Genomic DNA, 17,040 nt, shown 5'->3' with positions numbered 1-17,040 from the left:
TCTCTAATTAAAGAAACACAATCTATAATCGCAAATTCAATGCACTTCCTTCTTGTTTGCTGTGTTAGATATGTTAAAGCAAGTAGCTAATTGCAAGGTGGTAGGTCCAAAAGCAAATGGATTTTGAATTATTTGAGTAATTTTATTTATTATAATAGTTTAAAATAATATTTTCATTTTATTTGTTGAAAATAATTTAAATATATCAATTTATTTAAATTTTTAAATATTATGATAATTTTAAATTATAATTAAAACATTTTTATTATATTTAATGTATAATATAGTTTTATTTTATATAATTAATATAACATAAAATTATTCAATGAATAACTAACATATATGCATTATTTTATCATTCAAAATGGTATTAATAGAATTTTTAATAATTATAAAAATATTTATACAAACTATACAAATTGATATATTGTAAAAATCTTTGCTAATAATTTTAGTTTAATTTTATTTTCTTAATAATCTATTTGTATATCTGGTGGCCAAAACCTTACCCAACCCTTTATAAGAGGTCTCTAACCTAAATCACTTTTTTCTGCATTAAAAAACCTATACTTGAGTGTATGTTTTGATCGTTGAATTTTTATTTAAGTCATTAGATTTTATTTTTTAAGTTTAGCTAACGAGCTTCAAGCCGATTTAACAATCGATATAATTGATCAATACCTGTTAATGAGTAGAAAAACATTTAGATCCAAGTCAACTTGACAGTTAGTGTCAAAGATTTGAGAAGAAGGTTATTGGATTTTGGTTTGCAGATTCATGAAGTTTAAAATTATTTCATGAAAAAAAAAATAAGTTATAGAAGAAAAGGAAAATGAGAGCTTTCGATTGATGCAAGAGGTGCGAATGTAGAAGACCATACAATAGTGATTTTAACATCCAGTGACAAAAGAAAATTTTTGAACAATACAATTACTAATTTGTAACTTTTTGAAGTTGAGTGAGCAAAATATAAACTTATAATTTAACGACCTCGGGTGTAGTTTACCCTTAAAAAAAACCTAACTTTCATTCAACATTTTATTTCATTTTCAATTTGTTATTTATAATATTATTTATAAAGGAGTTTTTCAATTATAGGATAAATATCAAATTTATAGATGAACTTTGCTCGATATAAAGTTTGATATATGAACTTTGATTTGGTGTAATTATGCACATCAAACTTGAATAACGGTTCAATTGTATACATAAAACTTTGGATTTGATTCATTGTACACATTTAAAAAAAATTGAACATATACATTTATTTTCATTTTGAATTAATATAATTGTTTGTGTATGCAATATATCAACATAAAATGGTGGTAATTCAATAATATTTTTGTGATTTGTAAACATTTAATCAAATTAAAGTTTCATATATAAAATTGCACAAAATCAAAATTCTTGTATAGTTTTTTATTTATTTCTTAATTATATTGTTATGTTTTATTTAAATTTGTTATTAATAATGTTTTTGTGCAAGATATATTTTTATTTATAATTTATAATATAGGAGAATATTTGGTATTCGGTAGTGTACTTTTATTATTCCACAAGTAATTTTAAAAAATTGACATGTGTCTTTTTTAAAAAAAAATTTATTATACCCATAGAATACTTGTCAGTCCCTTGACCCTACTTGTAAAGTTTAAAAGCTGCACTGGTAGTTTGCCAAATAATTTTCTTTGTAATATTAGGTTTTAAATGTTAGTATTTACAAGGCTAGTTAAATAAATTTTATATTTATTCATAATATCTATTATTTAAGTAAGTTTTATTTACGGATTTGTTTTTTTTAATTTATATGTTATGTTTTATTTATAAATTACAATATTATTATTAAAATGTTATATTTTTCAAATTAGTATTTATTTTATCTATAATTTATATAAAAGCATGATTTTAAATTTTTTAACTAACGATAATATCATTTATTTTATTATATTACTAAATTCACATTTTAAAATAAAACAAGTTAAAGTAAAATAGAAGTTGTGATAATTATACATTTCAAATATTTATAGTTTATGGGAATAAATTATATTAGGATAATCCGAAAAATATAGTTTTTAGGCACCAATAAAATAATGACACGTCATAAAATTTTAAAGATAACAAAATATTAAGCATAGTTTTTAGGCACCAATAAAATAATGACACGTCATAAAATTTTAAAGATAACAAAATATTATTATACACTCATCTATATCTAATATCTTCTCCAACTTAACTTTAATTAAATTACTTAAAATAATTAATTTTTAAATTATAAACAAACATCTTTTCTTCTTTTTCAAATTTTAATGTGCAATCAATTTTTTAAAATAAATTAGTAATTTTTCTGCATTTTTCCGTGTCATTAACATATAATTTTGGTGATTATTTTATCCTAAACCTCAAACCCAAAATCCCAAATCTTAAACTTAAACCTCGAACCCTGGGGTTTAGGGTTTTAGATTTAAGGTTTAGGTTTCGATTTTGAGTTTTGGGATTCAATGTTTATGTTTAGGGTTAAAAAGTTTGAGATTTAGGATTCAAGTTTAAAATTTAAAGGTTCGAGGTTATGAGTTACAAGTGTGGGGTTTAAGGTTCATGTTCATGGTTGAAAGGCTTTAGTGATATGGGTTTGAGTTTAGGGTTTGGGTTTAATCTTTCGGGTTCATGGTTTGAGATTTTAAATTTAGGGTTTAAGTTTTAATATTTTATATTTAGAGTTTAGGGTCTATTATTTAGCATTTAGAATTTAAGGTTACGTATTCAAATTTAGGTTTGGGGATTTAGGTTTAGTGTTTGTGATTTTAGGGTTTAAGATTTAGTGTCAAATTAAAAGTTTAGCATTTAAGGTTTGAGGGTTTGGGTTTCATAGTTTTGAGTTTATGGTATGAGATTTTCAATTTAGGATTCATGGATATTAGTTTAAGTTTAAGGTTTGGGTTTGGGATTTAAGTTTTAGAATTTAGGGTAAAAAAATTATCAAAATTATTTACCAATGACATGAAAAAAATTGTTGACATGTAAATGTTTATGTATCAAAATTATTTATCATTATTTTTGTAAATTTTTATCCTAAACCTTAGATAAAAAATTATAAACCCTGAACCCTAACCCATAAACTATAAACCAAAGTCGTAAATTTGAACCAATAACCTTAAACCTGAACCATAACCCGCAATCTCATAACTTGTAAATGGAAAACCTTAAACCTTAAACCTTAAACTCGAACCCTAAACCCTCAACTCTTGAACCTTAAACCCAAACCCTAAATCTCGAGGTTTGTGGTTTGAAGTTTAAAGTTTAGGATTCGAATTCAAGGTTCAAGATTTTGGGTTTGGGGTTCAGGGTAAAATAATTACCAAAATTATGTGTTAATAACATGTAAAAATTGCACAAAATTACTAATTTTTTAAAAATTGGTTGCACAAAATAAAAAATATTAAATTATGGGAAAGAAAAATGATTAAAATTTGCAAAAAAAAAAAGGAAGAGAAGAAAGATGTTTGTTTATAATTTAAAAATTAATTATTTTAAGTAATTAAATTAAAGTTAAATTAAGTTGGAGAATATATTAGATATAGATGAGTGTATATTAATACTTTGTTATCTTTAAAATTTTATGTGTCACTTTTATTGGTGCCTAAAACTATACTTTTAGGATCGATTAATATAATTTATTCCATAGTTTTATTAGAAGTTGAAGTTGTGTGAATTACACATTTAAAAATAATTATAATTTAATTTACAATTACTAGCTAAAAATGTTGTGCTAATTTTAAAATAGAGTTATTACTTGAATAAAATGTAACACCCCTAACCTCTCTCCGTCGTCGGATTAGACTAAGGAGCATTACTAACAAATCAAACAATTAATTAAATCATAATCAACATATAAACTAATTAATAACATTATAATATGCAGGGGCAAGTCACGACAATCTAATACTTTCATTCTAGATTCTTATACATTCGAATAATAAATTATGCTATGCATTTCTAAACTTGGTCTTCCACTGTCTACACTCTTATCACTATTTATCCATTCTTGAATGTCAGAATTCGGATACATACAAGACTATTCCAATTATTAACATCATTGTATTAGTTTATACTTTGTCTATGATTATCTTTTTAATTTATCTTCGATGATGTTATTGGAATACACTTAATTTAGGTTTGCTAATCCACCCCAGTTTAGAGTAAAAGTTACTCTTACAGCCCCTATTACGAGTTTATGGGACAATAAAAGTAGTTTAAATATAGACAGGGACTAATTTGAAACAATTTTGGAAGTTGAGGAAATAATTACAAAAATTTTGATTTCAGGGGTCACACACCCGTGTGCCTCACACGGCTGAGACACACGTAAGCGTCTCAGGTCGTGTAACTCTCTAACTTGGGTCTCACGGCCATGTGTGTTGCCCGTGTGTGACGTACGCTCGTGTAGGCCGTGTGCACCCAAAAGTACCTTAAAACTCAAGTTTACCATTTCCTATTTACTTGGACACTAAGCAACTCAATTACCAATCGTTTAACCTATTCAAAACACGATTAAACATGCCCAAAATACACCAAATTCATCACCTAATATGCCTAACCAATGTACCCTTATTGTTACCACATTTTATATGTTCAAATACGTCAACAACACATCAACATTCAAGACTTTCATTCATATCACACTTAGCAGATTTGAACTAACTTTCAAACTTCTAAAGTTACCAAATATGAAGCTAAGCACATACCAAGCATTATGCTAAGCTACCAAACTTTAAACTATCACATACCAAAATATAAACTAGGCTAGCATACCAACATAGCCTCAACCACAACCATATACACATTTAACCATCATTTCACTAGAAACTAAGTTAACAACATCTTATAAACGATATCAACAAAAGACTCCATAGGTACATGCCATTACAAAATGAAATATCACCACACTTGAACTCGGGATTTGTGATTTGATGTTGAGTCGGTAAAATTCGAACAATACCTAGCCTGTGCACGAAAAAAAAACTGCACGCTGAGTAAAACTTAGTGGTATTTCTATAATCCGAATAACATAAACTTGATATAAGTATTTAAAATGCAAAATGCAACAAGTAAGCTATGTTCATGTGTTTCAATTCAATAGTATAATTTTTGCTCATTCCTTATTCACATCTACTAAGATTTTCACATGTTCAAATATATAAGTATATATCAATGACATTTCATTTAACATTTGAATACATCATCTCATGCAATGGCATGATTCATATATTTGATCAATACTTGAATTCATTCAAGTTTCACACCTCAATTCATTAATTCATCATTTCATTTCTCATCTCATAATCATTTCTCATATTTGTCATTTCAATATTTTCTCATCTCATATTCATTTCTCATCTTTGCCATTTCAATATCAATCACATAAATTATTATTTTACTTCCCCTATTAACACGACACGGACTCAGATGGATACACGGATTCAACCAACACACCAATTTGACACCTAGTGCCTCATCAGATAAATCTGAAGTAATAATTGCGCCCATGCTACATAAATTAACACCCAGTGTCTCATCGGTTAAACTGAAGCAAATTGGCACCCAGTGCCTCATCGACTCGAGGTCGAAGTAATCCCTGATAATATTTTTTCGGTTCTTGACAAATCTTTTGACAATCTTGTCAAATATTGAAATCAACCATTAATTCTTATGTAAATATTGTTTAAATGATCTGATTTAGGTGAATCAGATCAGAATTGAGCGTGAGAAACGTCGATCGGACTCCCGACGAAAGGCGTGTGTTCTTTTACAAGTGAATCAGGGTAAATCGTGCCTAAGATTAGGGCCACACGGTCTGCCATACGAGCGTGTGGACTACACGGCCGACCACGTAGCCATGTGCTGTAGAAACCCTAGTGCAGTTCGTGTACCACATGACTGCGTCTCCCATGTAGGTTATTTTTGCATTTCCATCACTTAAAATCTGACTTAGAGCTTCTTGGACTACAAAATATCCTTTAGAAATTGTGTCTCGTCAGGGTCGTTGTCACGACATTAACACATTGGTGTTGTGACATCCTCAACAGACTATCATTTAACTCATTGAGTACTTTTATGTTACAACATTGGTCTTCAGTGTCACGACATTGTCCTCAGGCAGGTTTTGACTTCTGCATCTTCAGGGTTGTGGCTGGTGTTGCGACATCATTGACCTAATGTTGAGACCACAAGTGTTGGTGTTGTGACCTTGCGGGCAGTCCTCTTGATCATGCCATTCGGTGAACTCCAACTCCTTAGTTGATCCAAAAAAACGTTGGTGTCACGACCTTGGCTCTAGTTTAGGCTCATCTTCTCATTCTTGCATCAATTAAGTGCTTGAAATAAGCTCAACTCAACTATTAAGCTACTAATGGCATATACTTGTCATTTTATTCAGAAAAACATTAAAATGCGATAAAAACTAGAATCAAACATGAAATCTATAAAATGAAAAAAAAAAAACAACAAAAGATGCTACAAGCTATTCGAGAATAAGCTCTTTTAAGTGTTTAAAGAGCTTAATTTGACACGTATATATATACGGCAAATCAACTCTCGACATTAAAAATGTTACAAATGTTATGATCCTATTGCTCAACATTTTATTTCTGTTGATGTAACCTCCATATTTCTCCTCTACATCTGTATCCTAAAATGAAATTGTTGAAGCCCTCCCAGCTCCTTCCTTACCTATTAATAATACACCTTCCACTAATCCTCTTCAAGTTTATTCTCGTTGCGTCACTTCACATGCTCCTAATCTTCCTTCTACAAATTCAAGTCAGGTAGCTGTCCAAGTGACTCATCTCCTACACAAGCATCTTCTCCACCTCCGGTTTAGCCTCAAACGGAAGAACACACTCCACGTTTTGCTCTTAGAAAAGGTATTCGGTCATCTTGAAATCGTCATCCTATTTACAACTTTTTGAGTTTTCACCGTCTATCACCATCTTATTATGCCTTCACCTTATATTTATCCAATGTGTCTATACCTAATACAATTAGTGCAGGAAAGACTGATCATGGATGACAAAAAGCTATGGTGGAAGAAATGAATGCTCTTGATGCTAATCATACGTGGGATGTTTTTCCCCTATCACCAGGAAAGACTGTTGTTGGATGTCGATGGTTATACACAATTAAAGTTGGTTTGGATGGGAAGATAGACTGGTTAAAGGCACGTTTGGTTGCTGAATGGTTTTCACAGATTCCTAGTCTCGATTATGGGGAAACTTTCTCGCCAGTTGCTAAAATCACTTCCGTTCACCTCTTGATCTCCCTTGCTGCAATGAGTCATTGGAGTATTCATCAGCTCGACATTAAAAATGCTTTTCCTCATGGGGATTTAAATGAGGAAATTTATATGGAGCAACCGCCTAGATTCGTTGCTTAGGGGGAGTCTAGATTAGTTTGTTGATTAAGGAAATCTTTTTATGGTTTGAAGCAGTCGCCGAAAGCTTGGTTTGGACGGTTCAGTGTTGTCATTCAACAATTTGGGATGAAAAGGAGTGAATCTGATCACTCATCTTCTATCATCATAACACTCATGGTAAGTGCATCTATCTGGTTGCTTATGTGGATGATATTGCTATCACAGGTGATGATCAGGAAGGAATAATGCAACTCAAGCAACATCTTTTCGAAAATTTTCAAACTAAAGATTTGGAGAAAGCTGAACTATTTTATGGGTATTGAAGTGGCAAAATCAACCACAGTCATTGTGATCTCTCGAAGGATATATGTGTTGGATATATTAGAAGAAACAAGAATGTTGGATTGTAAACCTGTTGATACACAAATGGATCCTAATTTCAAGCTTATTCCAGGACAGGGGGAGCCACTAAAAGATCCTAGGCAATATCGAAGGTTGGTTGGAAAATTGAATTACCTTACTATCACACGTCCGAATACTTCTTTTTTCAGTGAGTGTGGTTAGCCAATTTCTTCAAGCTCCATGCGATAGCCATTGGAATGTTGTAATGGACATCCTTCGATATGTCAAAGCTTCTCTTGGACAAGGTATGCTGTACGAAAATAAGGGATATACACAGCTAGTTGGATATTTAGATGCCGACTGAGCAGGATCTCCTTCAGATAGGAGGTTCACTTCAGGATATTGTGTCTTTATTGGAGTAAATTTAACATCATGGAAAAGCAAAAAGCAAGATGTGGTTGCAAGGTCAAGTGCGGAAGTAGAGTATCGAGCTATGGCTTTAGTCACTTAACTTATCTGGTCGAAACAACTTCTTCAGGAGTTAAAATGTAAAGTTGACAGCCCAATGAAGCTAATATGTGATAATCAAGCAACATTACATATTATTACAAATCCGATGTTTTATGAAAGGACAAAACACATAGAGATGGACTATCACTTTGTCCGATGAAAAATCGAGTCAGTGTAATACGGCTAGTTTTGCCAATCCTAATGATCATTTAGCTAACATTCTCACTAAACCTCTTAGGAAACCTTGGATTGAGTGTTAAGATATGCTAAGATGATTAGCATAATATTAGGAATTGTGAATGTATGATTTAGCCCGTCAATTAGAATCATAGAGATTTCTTTCCTTATTCAGAATTACACTTCTTTTCTCTGTTTTATCAAACGACAACAACCTAAATTGGTAGCAGGCAGCAACAGTTTCTTTTCTTCTCTTCCTCTTTTCTTCTTAAATTAATAATCTCCGATCTCTTATACCGAATATCGAGCTTTGAATTACAAATTGAACTCAACCTTGTTATAGCATGAGGTCAACTCAATTACCCTTTGCCAAACCACAAACATCTGTGCATATTTCAACTTAAAGATGTTAAAGCAAAGGCTTATATTATCATTTTGAACTAATATTCTCTATCAAGAACATATGATCTTTTCATGTTTTTAACTGCCATTCTTGGATAGCAGAATCAGAAGAAAGGAGCAGAGGACTTCAAAGATGCAAGTTGTTCTCCATTGAAGTTTTACGAAATCAAAATACAAGATCTAGACAAGAATGTCTTCTTCATCATCAAAACTCAAATTCAATGTTTGTAACTTGAATCCTGCACCTTGTATGAGCTCCACCAAATTGGATGCTACTCCGGTAGCTTGAACCGTCGTCTGTTTCATTAACTGAGAAAGATAATAGAAGGGTCATTGCTTTGTTGTAAGTACTGCAATCCCTTGCCCAGTCATGAAGGCAGAATGAACATATAGAAAACTCGATGAATGAACCATGGGATCGTAAAAGAATGAACCATGGGTCTCATAATGAATACATGAAAAGTTTCATCAAGAACCAGCAAGGTAGAAAAAAAGCCTAATATTCGATCACAAATTCAAGTTTTATGACCGCATAGATCAAAGATGGTGGTTATAGGAAGTGATCTGAAATCGTAAATACGAGATATATCAAGCAGCAAGTAAAAAACACTCACCTCAACAGTACCAATACCCTCAAGGACTTGAACCTTCAAATCGGAAACACCTTCTGCTCCCTACAAGGAACAAATAAATCATCCTGTCAATTTAGATGATAGTTTATGGTCAAACAAAAGTAAATAAACAAAATTAAACAACCTGCCATAAAGATATCGACGGAAACCTAGTTGTGCCATTAAACAGACATATAATTAGATTTTTCCAGTTTTGTTTTTAGTGAGGGATAATACAAAAAGATTATGTAAAATATTTCTCTCTGCAATAAGCCATTCTCTAAGGGATTGGGGGAAACACTATACTAAGCTCGGGGCTCCGTATATAGAACAAGAATTTAACTAAGGGGTTGAGTGAAACACTAGACTACACTCAGGGTTCCGGACATAGAAAGAACAGAAATAAGAAGTTAGATTTCCCCCCTTCATTCAATCTGAAGATAAATCTAACAAGCTGCCTATCAAAATGATCATTTTGATACCTCTAATGCCTTGGTCACCTTCGGAATTTCAGCTTCATTCAACATTCCATCTGCCTTCAAAACAAACAAGATCAATTATCAGTTGCCTATTAATGAATAGTTCAAAGGGAAGAAATTCACAGACAAAAATACATATTAACCATATATACAATTTCAAGCAATACTAGTCAAATAGAACCGATTTTTTGCTTGGTTTCAAGAATCCAAACTCTGTGGAATACGTAACACAAAGATGCACCCCTAGAGACTAGTCCTTTCAGGGTTCGTGGCTGCCTTTCCCGACAATGTTGTCTCTAAGTTTCGAACTCAAGTTCGGGTGCAATGTGAATTAGCAGTGGAGACTTTTTTAAGTGCTATAAAACATTATACATATTTCCAGAATAAACTCAGAAAGAAGTTCAAGACCCAGCATCATCCATTTGAAAAACATAACAATTCACCATTACTTAATAAAAAACTAACAAAGCAATTTGAACTTTTACATAATTAAGTAGCAAAATAGAAGTTAGAACCCAAACTTATATCATCACTCAACCAAAACAATATTTCATTGCATCAAAAGAGGGACTTTGATAGTTCAATAATAAAAGAAGCGAACTCTGAACAATGGTTCAATTTTCCTTTTGCCAGACCAAAATAACATAAACATTATAATAATTGAAAAAAAGGAACATACCTGGAAGTACATTCTGAGAGTGTCTGAAGGAGAAACAGGAACAGAAACAGACTCTTGTTCGGCGACAGTTGTTTCTTCTTGTTCTTGTTCAACAACAGCTGTTTCTTCTTCTTCTGCAGACTTGAGTTTCCCAGTACCGTAAAGAGTTTTGCTGTTTTTGAAGGATAAGGTTAAGTTGTTGGAAGAAAAGGTGGAAAATTTTTTCTGAAAATGGATAGAATTTGGATAAAAGAAGAGGTTTTTGGGAGATTTAAAATGGGTTTTGGAGATTAAACGCAAAGGAGTTGAAAATGCTGAAATTGTTGCCATTTGGTCTTCAAAATTTGTGCTTTTGGATGAGAGAACCAAGAACTGTTAGTTGATTGTATTATATTATCCGAATTCTGATGAAGAGGGGGGTTTTGATTACTTTTTCTGTTGGGCTTGGAAAAAGGGTATTACTTCACTGAGCATGCTTGGACCAACCTTTTGGTATGAATTGGATGAGGCCATTACTCTGTTAGGTTAATATATGTCATAACTATCTCTAGTCTTCGTAAATTTAAAATTTAGTTTTATTCTTTTACGTGTTGCAGATTCAACAGCTTGTTAGTCGAACAAAAAGCTATTTTAACTTTTAAAATTTTTTATATAATATTATGGATAATGCAATTTAATCTTATAACAAGACAAAAATTTTAATTACCATCCCGTTAAGTCAAAACACCTAAGTTATTTTATATTTTGATATAAATATATATAATATTCGTTAAATTTTCATATTAACTTTTATTTCACGTTTAATTTTTTTTAATTTTTTTAAGACTACAATTTTATCTGTTACTTAACCCATTACTGCTGTTAATCCAAATTTTAAAACTAAAAGCTTATTATTGATCACCAATATTAGAAAATAATTTTCTTTTCCATTATTTTATAATTAGAAAAAGTTAAACTTTTAAATAAACCTAGATAAGGTGAATAAAAAGTAATTTATGTAACATATTTATAAAATTAAAAAAAAATCAAATGTGATTTTAGTTAAAATGGTAAAATTAAATTTATAAATGTAATGACATCTCAAGGTTCAAATATTTCATCATACACATGTATTTTTCTTTATATAAAAATTATAAAAAGAAACAATACTACTTCAGCTAGGCTGAAATGAGAAGAATTGTCATTCTACCTGCAACTGTAAGTGATGGAACCGATTGCAATAGCTATCAATCCGCAATATGATCGCCATTGACAGAAAACATTACGGCATGCTTACATGCGCTGTGCCGGCTTACAAGGAATGTCGAGTCCACAAACATTCCTACTCTCCATGTAGAACCATTGCATGTATACATAGTGTTATGTACAATGTCCGGGATCGTGGACTAAGTGGAGATAAGATAGTTAAGTTGAATTAGCCTACCGATCTGTCTTCTAGACATTGTAGAATAATAGTTTCCGACTTTAAGTTCTATCTCAAAGTCCAGGCATGCATGCTGCTCGTCAAAGACACCTATCAACTGGCAGTATCTTCATTAACTTAGCAAGGTCGTACGACTTGAAGTCCTTCCCATAACACAAGCTTAAATCCAAGGCAGTTTTCCCATCCTAAAATGCAGCAGCAATCATCAAATTTATCTAATGCTATGTTACTCTGGTTTTTTTCATGTTATTTGACATATATGGAGGGTATCTCCATACTAATGTCTAGATCTACATTAAATATAAGTGTCAAACACGATTACTTCAAGAAAAATGAACAAAAAGAATAAGTATTTCTAAGTTTTTCCTAAAAATATGTGTCCTGAACAAGTACTTTAAAGAACAAAGAACTAATAAACATAGGATCTTCCTGCATCCTCAAACAAATATTCAACAATGAACATGGAAGAGAAAATAGATGAGTTTTCATTTTTACTATATTGGTTACCTTGTTTTTTCGGGTCTTATCTGCACCATTGATCAACAAAATTTTTGCTATATCTCTATTTCTACTTTGAACAGCAACATGCAATGGGGTCCATCCATCCTGTAAGAAGGGGTTACAAAATAACTAAGAAGCAAAGCTACAAGAAAGATAAAATACGGGTCAAGAAAGTTTAAGAGCAACTCACTCGATCAGCAACATTGACATCAACATCGTACTTCAGCAATAATTTGACAGTTTGCAAAGCACCAACATGAACTGCGTAATGAAGTGGGGTAGCACCATCCTGATATCAGGATAAACAGATGAATTCAAGTTAATTATGTGTAAGAATGGAACAAGCAGTAACAGGTTTATGATAGGAAAATGTCACCTCACCTTATCTTGGACATGCGGATTTGCACCTTTTCGTAAGAGATGACTGATTACAGCCTCCCTTTTACCAATAATTGCCTTATGAAGAGCAGTGTGACCATCCTGTCTGATCATATCAAAATTAGATTTTGTATTCTCTAAACTGGCAAACCGAAAATTTAGATATGAATAAGATTTACCTTATCCACCTCATCGATGTTTAGCCCATCTTCAAGTAGCTTATCCATAGAATGTATCTGCAATGATAGCGCAAGAGTTTGAAGTGGCTTCCATTTGTCCTGGATATCCGGGTCAAAAAAAGCTAAATAATCAGTCCATAAGAAACGAATTTATGAAATTAAAATTATTACATAACGGAACAAGATGGAAAGTAATAGAAATTACAGTAGAGATCCTTCTCAGGTTAGGAGAGGCATTCTGCTGCAGAATTGCTTTTTCTTCGGGTCCCAAAAGCTGCTCAACCTCTGCAAATTATCGAACATCCTTATGTAGTTCACTTTGCTAAAGATAATATATATGAAAAGTACATAAAAAATAGTTATATAACAAGGATATCTGACAAATACAATGAAGAAGACAACTAGTGCAAATGAATTAAAGGTATAACTCCACATTTTCCTGGAAAATAATGCAGAAATTGGCTTATGGTCAATTATATTAGTTTGAAGACCTAAGAGTCAAGTTGCAACATAAGACATCAACCAACTAGACACCAACTGGTTTTATATGCAGACTATTAATTAAGACAAATATTATACCTTAACATTCAAAGGGAAAAAATCAAATTGATAATAAGAAATATACCATCTTGCAGTTGTTTTCAGATTCGTGAAAGACAAAAACACTATACATTTCCCTATCCAACACAAAGGATAGAAAGAAAAAGTTTCCCTTACGTTTTTACCAGACAAGAACCCTCTTATTCATCTTACACAAGGACAATATAATGCCTATGTAACTGGGACTCAGGTGTAAGTATTGGAGATGAGTACGGTATATTCAATTTCCATGCATTTAAAGGGTCCTTAGAGGATCATACCCTAATACCGATAATGCATACTTTCCCTCATGTGTAGCTAGAAAACACGTTACCTGAAAACTATCATCTAATCTAAAAAGTTACTAACCAGTAGCTCGTAATATCAAATTAATTATGAAAACAATCTAGATTCCCATCTAAAATCTAACAGGAAACATAAGTATTTATAGAAGTAAGTTCCTCTCCAATCAAAACACAAACCTTTGACAAGATCTTCCTCATACTGATTCATTGTATGGTTATCAACAACCCCAACAGGATTTCCTTGTTGAAAATCAGACCCATCATTCTCTTCCACTTCTTCTTTTTCATCATCATCATCATCATCATCCTCATCATCATATTCACTTCCACTTCCATCATCTGGGTCTTCCCAGATTCCTTGATGGGTATTTAAAGAAGTGGTCGAAGAACTTGAATTAACCACAAAAGGCCTTGAAAAGGTTCTACCTGAACTGCCCAAACTCTATAAAGGATTCGGAAAATCATCTTGTCAGATTTGATAATAACTTACTCAAACAATATTAAAGAACCTGCCATTAAGAATATCGACTGAAATATAGTTGTGCAGTTAAACAGATGTATAATTAGCTTTTCCTGTTTTGTTTTTGGTCAGGAATAATACAAAGCAATCATGTGAAATGTTCAGTGACATATGAATGAACAGTTCAAAGGGAATAAATTTGCAGACAAATATTCATGTAACCGTAGATAAAGTTTCAAGCAAAACTAGTAAAATGAAACCAATTTTTGCTTAATTTCAAGAAATCAAATTCTACATAATAAGTAATAGAAAGATGCAGCCCTAGTAAAGGTTCTTTAATGTCTATGAAAAACAATACATATTCCAGAATTCAATGACAAATATCTTCATCCATAGATAAATATTAAAGAACAAGTCCTAAAGAAGCTATGTTACTACTTAAGTTCAAAAGCCAGCATTAGCTAAAGCAACATTTGACAAATATAACAACAATTCTTCATTACTTGCTCAGAAACCAGTAACAAAATTGAACTTTAACATAATTATAAGTGACAAATAGAACTTAGAACATAAAACTTACATCACTCAACCAACAAAATTCCAGTACATCAAAAGAGGGGCTTAAATAGTTTACATTCAGTTTTCCTTTTACGAGACCAAAATAACATTAAGCTACCATAAACAGTATTGAAAAGTAAAAAACCCATACCTGGAAGTACATTCTGAGAGTGGATGAAGGAGAGACAGGAAGAGCTGCTGCTTCTTCTTCAGCAGAGTTCAGTTTCCAAGTCACACAAACAGTTTTTCTCTTTTTGAAGAATAAGGCTAAGTTTTTGGAAGAAAAGGTGCAAACTTTGGTCTGAAAATGGGTAGAGTCTGGATAAAAGGAGAAGCTTTTGTGAGTGTTGAAATGGGTATTGGGGATTAAGTGTAAAGGAAATGAAAATGGCGAGGAAGTTGCCATTTTTTTGTGCTATCCGAATTCGGAAGACGATGAGAGGGTTTTGATTTTGATTATGCTTTTTGTTGGGCCTTTTTCTCTCCATTGGAAAAAGGGTATTACTCTGGTCAGTGTCCATGTTTGGACCAAACTTTTGGTACGAATTGGACAAGGGCCATCCTTTCTTTCTAGTCTCTAACACATTAACCATTCAATCCTCTGCAGCCTTTTTATTTTTGAAACCAAATTGGCATTTTGATTTTGTATGTGAAAGTAATATATAAAAACAAGTTAACAGTGTCTCTAAAACAACCAACAACCCAACATCCCCATATTCAGTTAGAAAGGTCAAATGCAATTCAACAAGCATTTGGTTTATCATTATAATTTATGGCATATTTTTACAAAAAATTATTGAAGTTTTTAAAGGATTTTTAGCTGCAGTTCATTGTAAACAAATTGTGTAAGAATCAAGCTGTGATCAAAAGTTCCCTTATTGAGAAATTTGATCTTTAAAAAAATTTTATTTTTACTAAAAGCATCACGAAGGTCTCTATATTAAAAGTCAGATTATATTTTTCTTCTCTCCTAAAAAAAAGGACAAATTTATCTAGTTCAAAAAATATATTGGTCTTTCCTATTAAAACTTCATCTATTTGTATTATTAAAAATCAGTGTAGCTAATGAGATAACCATACAATGATCGTGGCATGATATTATACATGTTGATGTACAAAACTGATTTTTAATAATAAAATAAATTGTTTTTAATTAAATAATCAGTTTACTTTATTATTTAATATATAGGGACTAATTTACTAATTTTAATAGAAAGAGTAAATGAATTCTTTTTTCAATATTTTCTAAACCGAGAGCCCGCGTGTATGCCTCTATTAGAAATGTTCAAAGGTTTATTAAAAAAAGAGAGAGGGGGGCATGGTCAAAACATGGGAAAGCTAAGCCATGATTTACACATCCAGCACTTTAGTCATCCCCATCTGCTAGAGCTAACAAATATTCAAGCCCTTAACCTCAACCCATGTTCAGCCTGCAAGCTCCAATCCTCTGGATGGATGTACACTTGCAGACCCTGCAACTTCACCCTCCACACTTCATGCAGTCAACTGCCTCATTTGATCATTCATCCAGCCCATCCCGGCCACTCCCTCAGCCTCCTTCCGGCACCAGCTTACCCTGTTGGGTATTTCAACTGTGATGCTTGTGGTCGACGGGGCAATGGATTCAACTACCATTGTAACCAGTGTGACTTTGATATCCACTCCGTTTGTGCTTCTAAGCCATTGTCTATCCACCGCCATTCCCATCCTTGCCAGCTTCAACTCTTCTTTTACCCTCCTTATCAAACCAAAGGTTTCTCTTGTGATGTCTGCCACCAGATCGGGTCGACAGCAATATAAATAGAGAGTTAGATTTGGGTATCGCAACCACACCAGCTCAAACTTATATAGTAATTCCAAAAGGGCCTTTGATTGGCACTTGAACAGCTCAAATTTCATTTTTATAAACACTTCCAGCTTTTCCACCTGCTATTTAATATTAATCTTCTCTATCAGTTTAACAACAATCTTCAGTCCCATTCCTTTTTCTTCTTCCTCCTCCTCCTCCTCCTCCTCCTCCTCTTCCTATTCGATTGTAAAAGGTTGATATTTTGTCATCTCCTGAGGTGA

General features: G+C 32.2%; 2 protein-coding genes across 2 annotated transcripts; both read right to left on the bottom strand.

The window, feature by feature from the left end:
- Positions 1-8,830: 8,830 nt before the first annotated feature.
- Positions 8,831-11,008, bottom strand: LOC108469742 (uncharacterized). The gene is made up of 4 exons (XM_017770762.2): positions 10,609-11,008; positions 9,933-9,986; positions 9,454-9,513; positions 8,831-9,148 (listed from the first exon to the last, which is right to left on the bottom strand). Exons 1-4 carry the CDS (start codon positions 10,915-10,917, stop codon positions 9,020-9,022), a joined length of 552 nt encoding a protein of 183 aa, XP_017626251.1. The 5' UTR covers positions 10,918-11,008; the 3' UTR covers positions 8,831-9,019.
- Positions 11,009-11,622: 614 nt separating this feature from the next.
- LOC108468312 (ankyrin repeat domain-containing protein EMB506, chloroplastic) lies at positions 11,623-15,530 on the bottom strand. Its single transcript, XM_017769204.2, has 8 exons — positions 15,122-15,530; positions 14,130-14,394; positions 13,274-13,353; positions 13,069-13,167; positions 12,893-12,991; positions 12,702-12,800; positions 12,518-12,616; positions 11,623-12,195 (listed from the first exon to the last, which is right to left on the bottom strand). The coding sequence occupies exons 1-8, from the start codon at positions 15,374-15,376 to the stop codon at positions 12,091-12,093; spliced, it is 1,101 nt and encodes a 366-aa protein (XP_017624693.1). The 5' UTR covers positions 15,377-15,530; the 3' UTR covers positions 11,623-12,090.
- Between the last annotated feature and the right edge of the window lie 1,510 nt (positions 15,531-17,040).

This window comes from Gossypium arboreum, chromosome 7 (genome assembly GCF_025698485.1).
Source record: "Gossypium arboreum isolate Shixiya-1 chromosome 7, ASM2569848v2, whole genome shotgun sequence".
NCBI classification, from domain to species: Eukaryota; Viridiplantae; Streptophyta; class Magnoliopsida; order Malvales; family Malvaceae; genus Gossypium; species Gossypium arboreum.
Note: the sequence above shows the minus strand (reverse complement) of the source record. Positions and strands in the feature narration are given on the sequence as shown.

What these genes read in the sequence shown, in the direction of transcription:
- LOC108468312 (XM_017769204.2), bottom strand. Translation starts at nt 15,376, where the DNA reads ATGGCAACTTCCTCGCCATTTTCATTTCCTTTACACTTAATCCCCAAT. An exon ending in CTCTCAGAATGTACTTCCAG is followed by an intron (nt 14,395 to 15,121) that starts GTATGGGTTTTT and finishes AATCCTTTATAG; the next exon opens with AGTTTGGGCAGTTCAGGTAG. An exon ending in TGAGGAAGATCTTGTCAAAG is followed by an intron (nt 13,354 to 14,129) that starts GTTTGTGTTTTG and finishes GATAATTTGCAG; the next exon opens with AGGTTGAGCAGCTTTTGGGA.
- LOC108469742 (XM_017770762.2), bottom strand. Translation starts at nt 10,917, where the DNA reads ATGGCAACAATTTCAGCATTTTCAACTCCTTTGCGTTTAATCTCCAAA. An exon ending in CTCTCAGAATGTACTTCCAG is followed by an intron (nt 9,987 to 10,608) that starts GTATGTTCCTTT and finishes TTTGTTTTGAAG; the next exon opens with GCAGATGGAATGTTGAATGA. An exon ending in AGGGTATTGGTACTGTTGAG is followed by an intron (nt 9,149 to 9,453) that starts GTGAGTGTTTTT and finishes TATCTTTCTCAG; the next exon opens with TTAATGAAACAGACGACGGT.